Here is a 17,603-nt window from a genome sequence, read left to right on the forward strand (position 1 = left end):
TGGGTTAGTTCATGGACACAGGCACTGGCCCCACTCTTTGGCTATTGTGAATGATGCTGTAGTGAACATTTGTGTGCAGGTTTCCTTGTGGACATGTTTTCTCTCAGGTATGTGTGGATATACCACTAGCATGGAATGGTTGATGCCCAGAGTTATGCTCTGTTTAACCATCTGAGGTACTGCCAGACTTTTCCAAAGCGGCTGCACCATTTTACATCCCACTTACAGTGTATGTGGGCTCCGCTGCCTTTACATCCTCTCCAACACCTGTTATTGCCCATCTGTTTCCATTCCAGCCATCCTAGTGGGTATGACATGGTAGCCAGCTATGGTTTTGGTTTGCATTTCCCTGATGGTTAATGATGCTGAGCATCTTTTCATGTTATTTGTATATCTTTTTGAAGAAATGCCTATTCACTATTCAAGTCCTTTGCCCATTTTTTATTGTGTTATTTTTTAGAAGAGTTTTAAGTTCACAGCAAAATTGAGAGGAAGATACAGACATTCCCCATATACCCCCACAGGCACAGCCTCCCCATTATTAACCTCCCCCACCAGAGTGGTACCTTTGTCACAATCGATGAACCTACATTAACACATCATAGTCACCCAAAGTCCATTGTTCACATTAGGACTCACTCTTGGTGTCGTGCACTCTGTGGGTTTGGACAAATATATAGTGACATGTATCCAACCGTATGGTATCATACAGAGTATTTTCACTGCCCTAAAAATCCTCCGTGCTTCACCTGTTCCTCCCTCCCTCCTCACCCCTGGCAACCACTGCTCTTTTTACTGTCTCCATAGTTTTGCCTTTTCCAGAACATCATATAGTGGACATCACAAAGTATACAGACTTTTCAGATTGGCTTCTTTCACTTAGTAATATGCATTTAAGGTTCTTCCATGTCTTTTCATGACTTGAAAGCTCACTTCCTTTTAACACTGAGTAATACTGCATTGTCTGGATGTACCAAAATTTATCCATTCACCTACTGAAGGACATCTTGGTTGTCTCCAAGTTTGGGCGATTATGAATGAAGTTGCTATAAGCATCTGTGTGCATGCTTTTGTATGGACATAAGTTTTCGACTCCCAGTTAAATACCAAGAAGTGCAATTGCTGGATCCTATGATAAGAGTATGTTTTATTTTGTGAGAAACTATCAAACTGTCTTCCAAAGTGGCTGCCGTTATGCATTCCCACCAGCAGTGAATGAGAGTTCCTGTTGCTCCACATCCTCAGCCACATTTGATGGTGTCAGTGTTCTGGATTTTGGCCATTCTAAGAGGTGTATAGTGGTGTCTCATTTTTTTAATTTGAATTTCCCTGGTGACATATGATGTGGAGCATCTTTTCATGTGCTTATTTGCCATAAGAAATAGCAAAAATAGCCACAGAGTGTCTGCTAAGGTCTTTGGCCCATATTTTGATCAGGTTGTTTTGTTTTTTTATTGTTGAGTTTTAAGTGTTCTTTGTATATTTTGGGACAACAGTCTCTATCAGATATGCCCTTAGAGCAAGTATTTTCTCCTGTAAGTCCACTTTGTGACTTGTTCTCTCACTCTTTTGATACTGTCTTTCACAGGGTAGAAGTTTTTAATTTCAGTGAAGTCAAGCTAATCAGTTACTTCTTTCATGGATCATGCCTGTGGTGTTATATCTAAAAAGTCATCACCAAACCCAAGGTCATTTAGATTTCTCCTATGTAAACTTCTAGTTTTATGGCTTTGTGCCTTGCATTTAGGTCTATGATCCATTTTGAGTTAAATTTTGTGAGGAGTCACAAAATCTAGAGTCTGTGTGTGTGTGTGTGTGTGTGTGTGTGTGTGTGTGTGTGTGTGCGCGCGCCCAGTTGTGCCGGCATCATTTGTTGAGAAGGTGATCTTTGCTCTATTGTATTGCCTTTGTTCCTTTGTCAAAGACCAGCTGACTGTATTGATGAGGGTCTACTTCTGGGCTCTCTGTTCTGATCCACTGGTCTATTTTTCTGTTCTATCACCAATGCCACGCTGTCTTGATTGCTGTAGCTTTCTAGTAAGTCCTGAAGTCAGGTAGTGTCAGTCCCCCAGCTTTGTTCTCCTCCTTCGGTATTGTGTTGGCTATTCTGGGTGTTTTCCTTTCCATATAAATTTTAAATCACTTGATTGATTTCCACAAGATAATTTGCTGTTATTTTGATTGGGACTGCATTGAATATATAGATCAAGTAGAACTGACATCTTGAAACACTGAGTCTCCTTATCCACAAACATGAAATATCTCTCCATTTATTTAGTTTTTCTTAGGTCTTTTTCACTAGAGTTCTGTAGTTTTCCTCATACAGATTTTGTACAGATTCCATTAAATGTATAGCTAAGTATTTCATTTTGGGTAGTGCTAATGTAAATGGAATTGTTTTTAATTTCAAATGCCCCTTCCTTGTTCTTTGCTGGTGTTTAAGAAATTGATTTTTAGGAATTAATTGAGAATATCCCCATCTTAACAACAGTGTTATGGCATCTGATTCATGAGCATGAGATGTTTTTCCATTTATTTAGATCTTCTTAATTTCTTTCAACAATATTTTGTAGTTTTTAGTGTACAAGTCTTGCATCTCCTTGGTTAAATTTATGCGTAAGTATTTTATTCTCTTTGATGCCATTATAAATGGAATTGTTTTCTTGATTTCATCTTTGGGTCATTCATTGTACTGTATAGTAATACAATTAATACTTACATGTTTATCTTATATTCTGCAACCTGCTGAACTCACCGATTGCTTCAAATAGTTTTTTGGGGGATTCCTTAGGATTTTCTATACAATAGGTCAGATCATCTGCAAACAGAGGCAGTTTCACTTTCTTTCTAGGGTGAATGCCATTTGTTTAATTTTCCTGGGAACCCCTTTCTGTTTGTTGCATACATGTCACCATAGCTTTTCCCCCGCAGTCCTCTGAGCCTTCAGCCAGCCCTGCACCTGGCACCACCCTCCCCTAATGAACCAGGTAGGGTGGCAGCTTGGGTGCCTGTAACCAACAGAGCTGTAAAAGTTTGAGTCCTTCCCCTCTCTCCGGTCCCCTGCCAGACTTGGCTTCTTCCTTCAAGCAGCTGAAGTCAGGATGGAGGAGGGAGCAAGGATCCAGGGACGCAGCGGAAGACAGTGACCACCAATAAGCAAGGCTTTGCATTTGCCACTCACACAGCTCAACAAAATGACCTTCAATGTTTCTGGTCCCCTCAAAATTCTAAATACAAAACAGAACAAAACTCTAAATCCTCATTGCTGGAACCATTTCTTTCAGCTTTGAGAATCTTTTGACTCAAGTCATCAAGGCCCTTCTGCTTTTTCATTGGGGCATTGAAGGGTCGCTGCCCCATTGTCATTATAAGAACCAAAGCTCGGATCAGACGGCTTGTTTCAAGCCTACCTCTCACTGCTCAACTTTATTAACAGGTAAAACAGTGGCATCCTCACTCCCCACACCCTACTCCCCCAACGCCCCCACTTGTGGAGAACATTACCTGCTTGGATCCTGCGGAGTCTTCTCAGTTTCCCCTGACCCAGTCCATGGAAGCCCTTATCCTTCCTCTTCCAGAAACTCATTACTCTGTTATGCTAACATCCTTTCCTCCTTTGTTTCTTCTTAACCCAGTTTCAGTGAGCTGCATTTTTTCTAGAAATTTTTCCATTTCACCTAAAATTTTCAATTGATTGTTATTATAAAAGTATTTATAATATTACCTTATTATCTTTTTAACAATATTAAGATATGAAGTCAATTTTCTTTTCTAGTACTGATATTGGCAATTGATACCTTCTCTTATTTACTTAACCAATTCCACCAGAAGTTGATCTATTTTACTAGTAGTTTAAATAAACCAAGCTTTAGTTTTGTTGATTCTTTTTCAGTGTTTGTTTTCTAGTTCATTAATTGTGCTCTTAATTTTTTATTTTTCACTTCCCCTGGGTTTTTGTCGTTGTTGTTTATTTACTGTATGTGGATTATTTACTAACTTTTTGGTTTATTCACTAAGTATACATACTAACATAAGCATGCAAGGCTACAAATTCCCCTTTTAGTTCTGCTTGCACCACACTCTCACAAGTTTTTGCTAAATGGTACTTTTGTTGTCTTTCAGTCCAAAGTTATTTATATTTCTTAATTTCCATACACATAGAAATTTCCTACCTTTTGGGGGTTAATATTTTTAGTATATTTACACTGTGGCCAGAGAATGAACTCTGTATTTTTTGCAATCACTTGGAATTTGTTGACACTTGCTATGTGGTCAGTATATGGTAAATTTTTAAGATAATATTCTATTTGTGTTATCTATTAGGTCACTTATTATTTACATTGCTCAAATTTTCTGTATTCTGACAGATTATTTTGTCTGCCTAGTCTATTTTACTAGAGAAGGTATGTTAAAATGCTCCACTATGATTATGAATTGACCTATTTCTTTTTGTCAGTTTTTCACTTATATATGTTGAGACCTTGTTATTAGATATATAAAAATGCAAAACTGTTATATCTTCCTTTATTATTATGAGGTGGCCCTCTTTGTCTCTGGCTATACTTTTTGCCTTATGATCTGTTTTGTCTGATAATAATGTAACTATAAACTATAGGTTTTCTTTGGTTAGTATTTGGATAGTATATATTTTAACCAGAACATCTAATTCATTTTCATTTAATGCATGACTGATGGAGTTGTGTTTCAACCTACTATCTTCTGTGCTAATGGCTCCACTTACTTTATATTCCCTTCCCTCTCCTTCTTGCCATCTTATATGTCAAGTATTCTAATCATTCAGTCATATCCCCTCTGTCAGTTAGGACTATATACACTGTTTCTATTCTTTTGGTGATTATCCTAGGTAGTACAATAGTCATTTTTACTTATCAATATTCACTTATAAGTTAACCAATGCCTTTATCCTTTTCCTGGAAAATACAGTGAGCTTGGAACACTTTAATACTCTCCCAATTTATAGGATATTATCATGAAATTTAATTCTACAGATTTTTTTTACACAATTCCACAAAGTTTTATTTATATTATTTCTTTATATGGTCAGTGTTCATTTAGATTTATTCTCATACCTTCTGTTTTAATCTGTTCTGGCTGCTCTAACAAAAATGCCATAGACTGGGTGGTTTAAACAACATTTATTTCTCACAGTTCTGAAGTGGGAAGTCCAAGATCAAGGGGCTGGCAGATTTAGTGTCTGGTGAAGAACCACTTCCTGGTTAATAGACTGCCGTCTTCTTGCTGTGTCCTCACGCATCAGAAGCAAAGAGGGAGCTCTCTGGGCTCTCTTTTATAATCTCCTCCATGAGGGCTCCACCTTCATGACCTAATCTCCTCCCACAGGCCCCGCCTCCTAATGCCATCACAGTGGGGGTCAGGTTTCAACATAAGAAGTTTGGGGAGGGCGCCTGGGTGGCTCAGTTGGTTGGGCGGCTGCCTTCGGCTCAGGTCATGATCCTGGAGTCCCGGGATCGAGTCCCACATCGGGCTCCCTGCTCAGCGGGGAGTCTGCTCCTCCCTCTGACCCTCTTCCCTCTCGTGCTCTCTATCTCTCATTCTCTCTCAAATAAATAAATAAAATCTTTAAAAAAAAAAAAGAAGTTTGGGGAGACACAGACATTCAGTCCATAGCACCTTCTTTGCCCTTTTTTCCTTCTTGCATCTCTGACTTTACATTTCCCTTTGATCTGAATTTCTTTCATGTGGGTCTGCTATTTAGTTATTATTTACTTATTTATTATTTATCTGAATTACCTTTGTTTTGCCTTCAGTAATAAAGGCTATTTTGTCTGGGTATAAGATTATGTTAGCAGTTATTTTCTTTCGGCACATTAAGATATGATCCCACTGTTTTCTAGTTCCCATCATTTCTTGTGAGGAATCAACTGTCACTCTACCTGTAGGGCCCTTGACAGTAATGTATGTTTTCTCCTTTTACAATAGCCTCCCCATCATTCGTTTTCTGCATTTCTAGCAGTCATTTGTTGTTGCTTTACTTTTTTTTCCAGCTAGGGAATCACTGGGACTGTTGAATATGTGGCCTGGTGTCTTTCATAGGTTCTAGAAATTCTCAGCCATTGCCTCTGTAGCTCCTTACCCTCTGGTACTCCAAACCATACATTTATTTGATCATCCTACTGCTTCACATAAGTCTTATTTTTTCTTCTCTACTCTCCATCTTTCTGTCTCTGTTCTAAATTCCACAGTTTCTTCTGACCTATCTTCTAGTTTCAGTTCACTTGTTCTTTCTTCAGTTGCTTCAAATCTGCTCTTAAATCCATCTACTTAGTTCTTAATTTGTTATTTACTTAAAGTACTAGAATTCCTATTTAGTTCTTTAAAATGGCTTTTTAAAAGGTAATTTCCACCCTGATTTTTTTAACTCACCCCTTTTTAAAACAGTATTATTTATTTAAAGTAATCTCCACACCCAACGAGGGGCTCGAATTCATGACCCTGCTATCAGGAGTCACATGCTCTACTGACTGATCCAGCCAGGTGGCCCCCCAGCCCTTTTTTAAATCAATTTTTTGTATTATGGACAATACACATAATATAAAATGTGCCATCCTAACCATTTTTAAGTGTACAGTTCCGTGGTATTAAGGACATTCATATTGTGCAGTCATCACCACCTTCCACCTCCAGACTCTTTTTGTCTTGTAAATGTGAAATTCTGTCCCCGTCAGAGGCTCCCACATTCCCCCTCTCCTCCCACCCCTGGCCACCCCCATTCTACTTTCTATGAATTTGACTACTCTAGATCCCTCATAGAAGTGAAATCATAGCATTTGTCTTTTTGTGACTGGCTTATTTCACTATGTGTAATGTCCTCAAGGTTCATCCATCTTGTAGCACGCGTCAGAATTTTCTTCCTTTTTAAGGCTGAATCATATTCCATTGTATAGATAGACCACATTTGCTTACTCATTCATGCACTGGTGGAACTTGGGTTGCTTCCACCTTGGGACTGTCATGCATAATGCTGCTATGAATATGGGTATACAAATATCTTTTGGAGGTCCTGCTTTCAATTATTTGGGGTATTGTGGATGAATTGTGTGCCACCCAAAATTCATCTGTTGAATTCCTACACCCGCAATGTGATTGTATTTGGAGATAGAGCCTTTACGGAGGTAATTAAAGTTATATGAGGTTGTATGAGTGGGGTCCTCATCTGATAATAAGAGGGAGAAACACCAGAGAGCTCTCTCCCTCCTCATGTGCACACAGAGGAAAAGCCAAGTGGTGACACAGCATGGAGGAAGCCATCTACAAGCCAGGAAGAGAGGCCTCACTAGAAACCAACTCTGACGGCCCCTTCACCTTGCATGTCTAGCTCCAGAACTATAAGAAAACAGATTTCTGTTGTTTAAGCCACTCAGTCTGATATTTTGTTATGGCAGCCCTAGCAGACTAATACAGAAATAGAATTTCTGGATCATATGGTAATTCTATTTGCAATTTTTTGAGAAACTGCCAACTGTTCTCCACAGTGACTGTGCCGTTTTACATTTCCACCAGCAGGGCACAAGGGATCCAGGTTTTCCATATCCTGCCCACACTTGATCGTTTCTATTTTTTTGATAGTACCCATCCTGATGGGTGTGGGGTGGTAGCTCATCGTGGCTTGGGTTTGCATTTCCCTAATGATTAGTTATGTTGAACAACTTTTCTTGGGCTTATTGGCCATTTGTATATCTTCTTTGGAAAAATGTTATTGAAGTCTTTTGCCCATTTTTTAACCAGGTTGTTTTTGTTGTTGTTGTGGAGTCATAGGAGTTCTCTTTATCTTTAGGATATTAATCCCTTATTAGATATATGGTTTGCAAATATTTTCTCCCATTCTGTGGGTTGCCTTTTTACTCTGCTGATAGTGTCTCTTGAGGCAAAAAGTATTTTTAATTTTGATGAACTCCAGTTTGTCTTTTTTTTTCTTTTGTTGTCTGTGCCTTTGGTGTCATATCCAAGAAATCATTGCCAAAACCAATGTCATGAAGATTTTATCCTATGTTTTCATGTTTAGGTCTTCAATCCATTTTGAGTAATTTTGTAATTTTTGAAAAATGGATACCCATTTTTCCCAGCACCATGTGTTGAAAAACCTGTCCTATGTTGATTGCTCTAGGCACCCGGGATGGAAATCATTTGACCCTATATGTGACGGTTTATTTCTGGGCACCCTATTCTCTTCTGTTTGTCTAAATTTCTATCTTTGTGCCGGTGCCACACTGTTTTGCTACTATAGCTTTGCAGTAAGTTTTGAAAGCAGGAAGTCTAAGTCCTCCCGCTTTGTTCTTCTTTTCCAAGATTGTTTTGGCTGTTCTCTTGACAAAATTTAAAGTCTGCATTTTCTTGGAACACAGTAAACTTAGCTATTTTATAGTCTTTGGTAATTCTGATGTCTGAAGTTTCTCTCATTTCTGCTTATTCTTCTTAGTGGTGTCTTGCTTCCTTGCGTGCCCGATTATCTTTGACTGTGTCTGGGTTTTGTATTTGAAAAATTATTTATACAAACAGCTTGAGGCCTAAGATGATGCCATCTTCTGCCAGAGAGGGTTTTCTTTGCTTCTGCCTGGAACCTTGGACTGCTACCCGTCGGGAGCCACCTTAAACCAAGCCCAGGTTTGAGGAGCCCTGGATTGCTCAGGTGAGGGCACAGTGGAGTGTGAGGCTGCACAAGGACTGTGTACTTCAAGTTCACCCCGCTTAATGTGGGGGCTTATCCCCACCACTGAGTGAGCTCTGAGCTTCGATGTTTCTCTCCCTTTCCCTCTATGAGGCTACTAAAACTGCAGTTCTCCTTTGCAGCTGTTGCTTGTGAATTTGCAGAGGCACTCACGGGGGAAGGAGCTTTGAGTGCCAGGCTCACCTCCAGTCCTTCCCTGTCCTCATTTTGGAATCGAAACACTGAAACTCCCTCACTTGCTTGTTTGCTCTTTTGTGTCTTTCCAAAAAGAGGTGTGCTTATCTGTCTTTTGTATTGGTCTGGATTACAGAGCCGGCTCTCACCTAAAGGGGAAGTCCAGAGGGTCTTTTCTAAAAGCACAGTTCTGACCACAATCCTACCAGGAGCAAATCATGGCAGTCTAGAGCCCAGCTCTGTGACCATTAATTCATTCAAGGCTGTCCAGCATCCTGGAGGCAAGAACTAGTGTTATCCCCATCTCATGGGTAAAAATCCAGAGCACAGAGAAGCAAGGCTAACCTGCCTCATGGTTGCACAGCTAACTGAGTGGCAGGATCACCCCTGGGGCCAGCTGTGTCTTACTACAGAGAGGTTGCTCCCCCTCTTCTGCTCAGGAGCCTTCTGGGGCTCCCCACTGTCTGGTGTCCTGAGCACAGACCACCCCCAACCCAGCCATCAAGGCCCTTCCAGCCTCCCCTGGCCACACTGGCTCCTGCCCATCCCCAGCTCTGCTCCCCAGCGCTACCTGCTCACCCTTCCTCACGTGCCTCTGACTCACCTGTCCACACCTGGCTTGGAGGCTGGCACTCTGCTGTGCCCTCCCAAGGTCCCTGATTAAAGTGGGACCCAGGACCCTGGGCACCCCATTTGTCCAAAGCCAGGGCCCACAATGGGAGCTCCCCGACCCCACAGCAGCAACCCAGATCTGGGCACTCTGCAGGGCATTGGGTACAGCAAACAGGTCAGAGCCTGTCCCTGAGCACACAGCTTGTCTGCAAGGGGATGGAGCAGGCCAAGGGGTCCTGTGTCAGGGACCAGGAACTGTCAAGCCATTCTGGGGACGCCTTGCTCAAGGTCAGCTCACCCTTGGCGGGTGCCTGGTGGGTGAAGAAGGGGAGGCTGCCAGGCCCACCTGCCACCCCTAGGTGCCCACTGGCCCCCTCTCTGACTTTCTGACAGGTGAACAATAATGGGATCATCTCCTTCCTGAAAGAAGTCTCTCAGTTCACCCCAGTGGCCTTCCCCATCGCCAAGGACCGCTGCGTAGTGGCAGCCTTCTGGGCAGATGTGGACAATCGGCGTGCAGGTGATGTGTACTACCGGGAGGCCACTGACCCAGCAACGCTGCGCAGAGCCACAGAGGATGTCAGGCGCTACTTCCCCGAGCTCCCGGACTTCTCTGCCACCTGGGTTTTCATAGCTACCTGGTACCGCGTGACCTTCTTTGGAGGCAGCTCCTCTTCCCCTGTGAGTTTTTTGTCCTGGGGAAGGGAGGATGTCCATCTGGGGTCCAGGGTCTCCCCCCAGGGGCCCCACCTTGCTGAGAGGGGTCAGACATAATCACTGGTCCATGCCTGAGACGGGAAAACCCAGCTCAGGGAGGGAAGTCACTCTCCCAGGGTCACAGAGCCAGGTTGGAGGACAGAGCCTTGAATCAACCCAGCCCACCCAGAAACCATCTGCCTCTAGGAAAATGCCAAATGCCCTGATAACAGTGTTTCGCACACTGGTGGAACTTGGGTTGTGTCAGAATTCCCATTTGGAATGGTTCAATTCTCAATAGGCTAAGTGGGAACTTTATTCTGTTTTATCCTTTATTCTGTGATAATGCCAAACAACAAAGGCATCGGGGATGCGTCTCTCCTGTGGGGCACACTCTCCATGCCAAGTGCCGAGAAGTGCTCAGCACAGCACAACCAGGGGGCAGGAGCTCGCCCTGAGACTGCTATGCAAGCCACATGGGGCTCCGGAGTTGGGGGAACGGGACGGTTCAGAGCAGCCCTGAGGGTGTCAGGACACTGGGCTGCAGGGGAGAGGCAGAGTGTTCAAGGGAAGGGCCTGCCTTCCCGTCATGCACATGGCTGGGCAGAGGGTGGGGGCAGGTACTCAGGGTGGCGGGGTGCAAGTGCCCAGCAGGCATCTGGAGGTGCAGCTGGGGCCCCCAGCAGTGGTGTGAGTGGGAGAGAGGGCTGGTGGACGGGGACGTGCGAGTCCCACACAAACCCTGAGTTCTCCAGCAGCCAAGATGACAAAGAGCATGCCAGCAAGTGCGCCAGCCAGGGACACTGAGGGACCGAGATGCTCACGGCCGGATTTCTTAGAAGGAGTATGACAGTGAATAGGCAAAGACGGGCTTTTTCTGTAACCATTACTACAAATAAATGTTTACCCTGGGTGAACTTTATTCATGCACAGTCCACTAATATTTTGTCAGTTTTACTTGTTTTTCTTATCATCAATTTGTAAGAAAAACATCTTTGTAACAAAAAGAGAAAAAGGAATCAGTAAGTCCACTAGCAAGAGATCGCTCCCATCAAACATCTATTGTATCCTGACACACACTTGAACAAATAAATAGAGCCAGCTAGAATGCTTTGTTTTGTGGTTTTGTTTTTTTTTTTTTTTTCACTCAGTGGCAGTAGGGCATTTTCCTCACTCTTCTATGTGGAAATCCTGTCACCTCTGCAGCCACTGTGGGTGTTTCCTTCCCCGTGGGAGCAGGGGGAGCAGAGCCCCTCCTACGCGGACAGAGGAAACCTAACTCCTCCAGTCCTCGGACCTGGAGATGGGGGCTACAGAATGATTACCCAGGCAACACAAGCATCCCTGGAAGGGATCAGAGTTCTGGGTTTGGGCTGGAAGCTGGTCTGTAACCTGGGAGCCTCCCGGAGCCGGCTGCTTGGCCAGAGCAAGCGTGAAGCTCCACGCGGGGCCTGGGTCTCCTCGCACGCTGGACCTCGCCAGCTCGCAAAGCCCCACTGCTGGCCGCGCTGGCCGCAGTCCGGGCCCCCCTCAGCTCTCCGCCACTCGGCCTTCACGGCCACTGTGTCCTGGTTGTCTTCAGTGTTAGCAGCAGGTCTGCCTTCCCCAAGGGGAGCCCACTCAGTGTTCCCGCTGTTCATGGTTATGTGAGGGAGAGGACAGACTGGTGCTGTCCCACTGTGTACACCTGCAGACCAGCCCAGCACCCGGTGGCACACATGGCAAGGTGCCGTGTGGTAGGCACTGCCGGGCCCCGCTAGCTTGGGGGCCATTGCCCGGCATGAGTCTCCAGTGGGGAGCTTGCTGCCCACAGAGTCCTGACTTGCCCCTCAAGCCTGTACCCCCACGGGCACGAATAAGCCAGGTGCGGAAGCCCGGGTCTCCCCGCGCCCAGTCGGGGGGCCCAGCGCACCGCACCCTTGCCTGCCACTCCGGCACACAGGGAAGGCCTTTCTCTAGTACCCTCCACCTCTCTCGTGCTGCAGGATTTGTCCTGTGTTAACTAGTTGTCGTCTGTGGTAGTGTGTCTGCTCACATAACCTTTGCCAATTTTCTGTTCTCTTCTTCATCTTTTTCTTACTGACCCATAGAAGTTCCGCTTGAACTAAGGGTATCGATAGTTTCACCTGCCACCTATGTTATAAATACATTCTTCACTCTGCTGTTCGCCATTCCGTTTGCTCTTATGGCACTTTGTTATATGCAGAAGCTTTTGTAGTCAAGTATATAAATCTCCTTTTTGGTTTTTGCAGTTAACAAATGTTACACTTAAAGTCCTTCCTCGACATGGCTCCACATATGAGCCTATATTTTCCTCTAGGGCTTTGATGGTTCCATTCACAACCTTACTTGACGTGGGATTTATTTTTGTGAGTGATATAAAGCTCTAATTTTATTCTTTTTCAGACAGTTTCCTATTTGTCCCAAGATCACTTCCTAAACAACCCCACCCTTTCCCCAATCTGAAATAACATCCCATATATATACCACTCAATATCTTCATGGAAGAGGATTCCATGAAAAAAATCATTAAAACTGCTCTTCCTATTTCCTCTTTTTATCTTTCCCTCTTCACGTTTTTTGTTTCACACGAGGCAACTTTGTGGATTCGAGCCGGTAAGCGGGAACACTTGTGCCCCAGTCGCCCCAGGGCGCAGCGTCTGCTCCTGGCCTCCGGGGCCGCTGACCCCTTGGCGCGTCTCCCTCCCCAGGTGACAGTTGTTAGGAGCCTGACCTCAGGCCTCAGGCACTAGGGACACAGTAGAGGACGAGGCCATCAGCCCGACGGCCGATGGCTGACCAGCGAGTTGGGAAGACAGAGGAGGGGCCGCTGGGTGAGGACAGTGTGCGAAGGCATATGCAGGGGGGGGGGGGGGGTAGGGCCTTGCAGCATGGACGAGGGAGCAGAGAAAACCCTGTTCAGGCCTCCCTCCTCGGCAGGTCAACACGTTCCAGATCGTGCTTATCACTGACGGCAAGTTCTCCTTCACCATCTTCAACTATGAGTCCATCACGTGGACGACGGGCACACACGCCAGCAGTGGGGGCGACACCACGGGCCTGGGGGGCATCGCAGCCCAGGTAGGGGCCCGGCTCCCCACCGCCACGACTGCCATGAGCTGAGGAGGCAGGCAGACCCCCTACACACACCCAGTACTGGGCAGAGGCCAGTGTGAGGCCTTCTGATGCCAAGCCCAGTCCAGACTCACAGAAACATCCTCAGGTCAAAGGAACTTTTGTCCCGAACCACACTGCCCTGGCCTCCGAGGGCCAGCTGCAGCCGAGGCAGAAGGGCCCCTGGTTCTGTGTGCGCTCGCTGTCCTGAGGGTCTGGCCTGGCCCGTGGCCCGCAGAACTGTGGCCAGCAGGAAACCACAGTGTGGAGGGAGCGGTCAGGTGCAAGTCCCCAGGGCCAGCGAGTGCTCCCTCCCGATGGGAGGACCCTCATCTCCTTCCTAGTCATCTACTTTCTTCTGAGGTCACACCTGCCCCTGGTCCCCACGGGAGCCAAGAGCCTAGGGAGGGAGCCCCTGCAGGTGTGCGTGAGGGGAGCCTGCCAGGGCCCAACAGTGTCGGTGGCCAGGGTCAGCCGCCAGCTGGGAGGTGGCTGATCAGGACAGGCACAACATGGAGGGTGGTATGGGTACCCCTAAACCCATAAAGCTCCAGGATTGTAAGGCCGTCTTCCACATGATCTCTTTGACCATGGCCACCATGGGGGAGGGAGGTCTCAGGAAACTGAGGGAGACCTGCAGACCAACCCACGCCTGTCCCCCACTCTCCACCCCCACCTTCCCAGGCCGGCTTCAATGCGGGTGATGGGCGGCGCTACTTCAGCATCCCAGGCTCCCGCACGGCGGACATGGCGGAGGTGGAGACCACCACCAACGTGGGTGTGCCCGGGCGCTGGGCGTTCAGAATCGATGATGCCCAGGTGCGCGTGGGGGGCTGCAGCCATACAAGTAAGAGGATGGAGCCAGCGGCTCAGGGCTGTGGGGGTTGGGGTGGCTCAGGGAGTGGGGGGACGACAGGAGGGAGCCAGACCCTGGGGGCGGTGGGGAGGGGGCTGGACGCTGATGGGGGTGAAGGGGGCGCTGGAGGGGGGAGCGGGACGCCGGGGACGGAGCAGGCTGCTGGCCAGGAGGGCATGGCCTCCCCCACCACTCCCCCCTAGCCACGAACCTGGGCAAGTATCGGCTCGCCCCTTGAGCCCTGTCTCTTCCTGGGGAGGCTTTCCTACCTCAGCTCCAGGGCCAGGGGATCTGTTGGAGACCAAGGTTTGGGGTACAAAGTGGAGGAGCTGGGGTCGCCCCTCCTTGGGGCCACAGGAGTCGATGCTCTCCCTTCGTTCTCTCCCAGGCTGCGTCCTGGGCCGGGGAGGGGCACCACCCCGGTCTCCTGTGTCCCCGGGATCACCTGGAAGGCAGGCGCTTTACATGCGGCAGATGGGGGGAAGGTCCACCCCAGGGCGGAAGGATGCATCCTGACCCCTTCCCCTGTATGGCCCTGGAGGAGGCGCAGACCCTCCTGAAAGATCATGCTTATAAATGGAGAGGAGGTGATAGATTTAGCCACTCGGTGGAGAGCTAACCACAGGCCTTGCAAAGGCCCCAGGGAGGCCAGTGTCGGGAGGGTCCTAGCAGACTCACCTCCCACCCACAAGGAGGCCGGGGCCACCGAGAGGGCCTCTTCACCTCCGGGAACACCAGCTCTCTGAGAGCAAACCCAGCGCGGGTGGAACCCATCCAGACCAGCACTTTTCAGGGGCCAGGGCCAGGGAGGGCAGGCATGCCCCCATGGGCCGGAAGGCTCCCCAAGGACTGTGGATGATGCCCCAGTGAGAGATGCCTGGGGAACCCGAGCCCACCGGCTCACTGGAGCACCAAGTACGCCCCGGCCTGAGCCTGAGCGTAGGGGATGGGGGAACTCACAAGCCAGGGAGCCCAGGAGCCAATCATTTTGCCCCTCCCCCAAAGTGGCAGGCAGGACACCCAGGAATATGCAAGGTCTCCTGCAGCCCCAGGCCAGGCCGCCTACTCTGCCCACCTGGGCTCTGGGTAGTGGTGGTCCAGGGGATGGGGACATCATTCTGTCTCTGATGGCAGAAAGGTCTGGTGGCTTGTCATCTCCCAGTAGCCAGGGGCTTGGGCTGTGGTTCAAGATGAAGGCATGGGTACAGATGTGGGCTGCTGTGACCAGGCGTCAGTGCAGTGTGGATGCAAGCCTGAGCAGGTGGGGACTGCTGTGAGCAGGTGTGGCTGTACATATGGGTGCAGGTGTGTGTACAGGTGTGGGTCTAGGTGTGGAAGGCCCATGCCCTCTACAAAGGCTGCAGGCTGTGAGACCCTGAGAAATGAGATCCTCCGAGGAGGGTCTGGCCAGTCCCCCCGGGGATCCCTTTCGCATGCAGACGGGCTTCTCCCGCTATCACAGGCTTCTGGGGGAAGTAGATGGAGGAGGCATTGCTGGGCCTTCTGAACTAGTGCGCACAGGAGCCCCCTTGCTTCCCCATGGCCACACTGCAAGCCCAGGAGATGGACCCAACACACAGGCTTTGCTGGGAAGGGAGGGCCAGGTCCCACCTGAGAGGCAGTGCATCCACATCTGAAAGTCTAGCTCCTGAGAAAGGCAGGTCCCGAAACAGGGCTCATGCAGACAGCCAGCACACTCCACAGGGTAGCCAGACCACGACCGGCTGAGCGACAGTGTGGCTGAGTGGAAGGGTATGCACGAGGAGCAGGAACAGTCCAAAAGGTGCCCTTAGCCCTGATGGTGTTCTGGGCCACAGCGTCCTTCCAGGAACGTCCCCCCCTTGCGCCCCCTGATGCCACTCTAGATCTCCCAGGCCCCCTAGTAACAGGAGATCCGAGACGGTGGGGTGCTCTTGTTCCCTGCCAATTTGTGCTCCTTTATTGCAGATGTCAGTAGCCTTACTTCTCCAGAGGGGTAGGGCCTCCTGAGCTGGTGGGCGGCCAGTCCTAGAGGGCCCAGGCATGGGGTTGGGTGCTCCCTGGTGACTGCTGGGGGCTCTCCCTGGCCAGGAGGCCGTGACGTGAGAAGCCCTGCCTTCCAGAGCTCTGTGGGAAGCCCTCTTGGTTTACACGGGGAGACCTGGAGGGGCAGCTGGGCCTGGGTTTCTGCAATTACTGTTGGCAGCGCTGAGATCAGATTGCATCCCCACCTCGGAGGGTCTGAGGGCTCCCCCGCCCACCACCTCTGGTTCCCATGGGGGTCCCCCTCTTCCACGTTGTTTTTCCAATGAAGCACACTCATGTCTTCCTGTGTTGCTGGGCACCCTTGGGTCTGTGTCGTCTTAGTTCCTCAGACAAATTTGGAAGTTGATGGATTAAAGGGATAAGAAGGTGCTGGGGGGGGGAGGTGCGCCTGGGTGGCTCAGTTGGTGAAGTGTCTGATCCTTTGGCTCAGGTCACAATCCTGGGGTCCTGGGATCGAGCCCCGCATCCGGCTCCCTGCTCGTGGGGAGTCTGCTTCTCCCTCTCCCTCTGCCACTCCCCGTGCTCATGCTCTGTCTCTCTGACAAATAAATAAATAAAATCTTAAAAAAAAAAAAAAAGGTGCTGTGGGTATGATGGATGCTGGGGAAGCCAGAGTCCCAGCCCAGGAACCCGAATGTCAGCAGGACATACAGGTGCACTAGGCACCGTGGGGGAGACCTGGGAAGCTAACTGTGGATGCTGGGCTGCCAGCAGACTGCACAGCCATTCCTCAGAGATGGGCCCCTGGGGTCAGGGGAGGAAAGGGACGGCTTGCTCCTTGCTGTGTCCACAGCCTCCGTGTGCCTGGCCCTGCGCCCGTGCCTCAACGGCGGCAAGTGCATTGATGACTGTGTCACGGGCAACCCCTCCTACACCTGCTCCTGCCTCTCAGGCTTTACAGGGAGGAGGTGTCACCTGGGTAAGTTTACACCCACCAGCACAGCCAGTGGCCCCAGGGCCCAAGGTCAAGGGTCTCTGTCCCCACGGTGTATGCGCTGTTGGGGGGTGGGGGGCAAACACTGTGGCTCCCTGAAGGTGAGCACAGTGGGCCAGGGCTACAGCTGCCTCTTTGGAACTGAGCCCCCTTGGAAGTGAGGCCAGAAGGGGTCCAGGCAGATCCTCCCCAACCTGGCTTTCTCCACTGAGGCCCCAGGCTGCCCTGCTTTTCAGATGTGAACGAATGTGCTTCCCATCCGTGTCAGAATGGCGGGACCTGCACACATGACGTCAACAGCTTCAGCTGCAGGTGCCCGGCCGGCTTCAGGGGGCCCACCTGTGAGACAGGTGAGAGTGTGCCTGGGCCCTCTGGCCCCACCGGGGGCAGGATGATCAGAATGGTCCCCCCACAGCCTGATGCCCTCCAGAATGGGGTGCAGCAGGAGTCCCCAGGGGCCCGGCCAGAGGGTCGACGCCTTCCAC

General features: G+C 48.9%; 1 protein-coding gene across 1 annotated transcript in view; it reads left to right on the forward strand.

Annotated features, from left to right (window-relative positions):
- The window catches only part of SNED1 (sushi, nidogen and EGF like domains 1), an 83,760-nt gene that overhangs the window by 15,522 nt on the left and 50,635 nt on the right, over positions 1-17,603 (forward strand). Inside the window, 5 exon segments of the mRNA XM_035726645.1 lie at positions 9,887-10,174; positions 13,130-13,270; positions 13,988-14,150; positions 16,978-17,103; positions 17,355-17,468. Coding sequence (XP_035582538.1) covers positions 9,887-10,174; positions 13,130-13,270; positions 13,988-14,150; positions 16,978-17,103; positions 17,355-17,468 — 832 coding nt within the window.

The sequence above is a fragment of the Zalophus californianus genome, chromosome 3, assembly GCF_009762305.2.
Source record: "Zalophus californianus isolate mZalCal1 chromosome 3, mZalCal1.pri.v2, whole genome shotgun sequence".
Classification (NCBI taxonomy): domain Eukaryota; kingdom Metazoa; phylum Chordata; class Mammalia; order Carnivora; family Otariidae; genus Zalophus; species Zalophus californianus.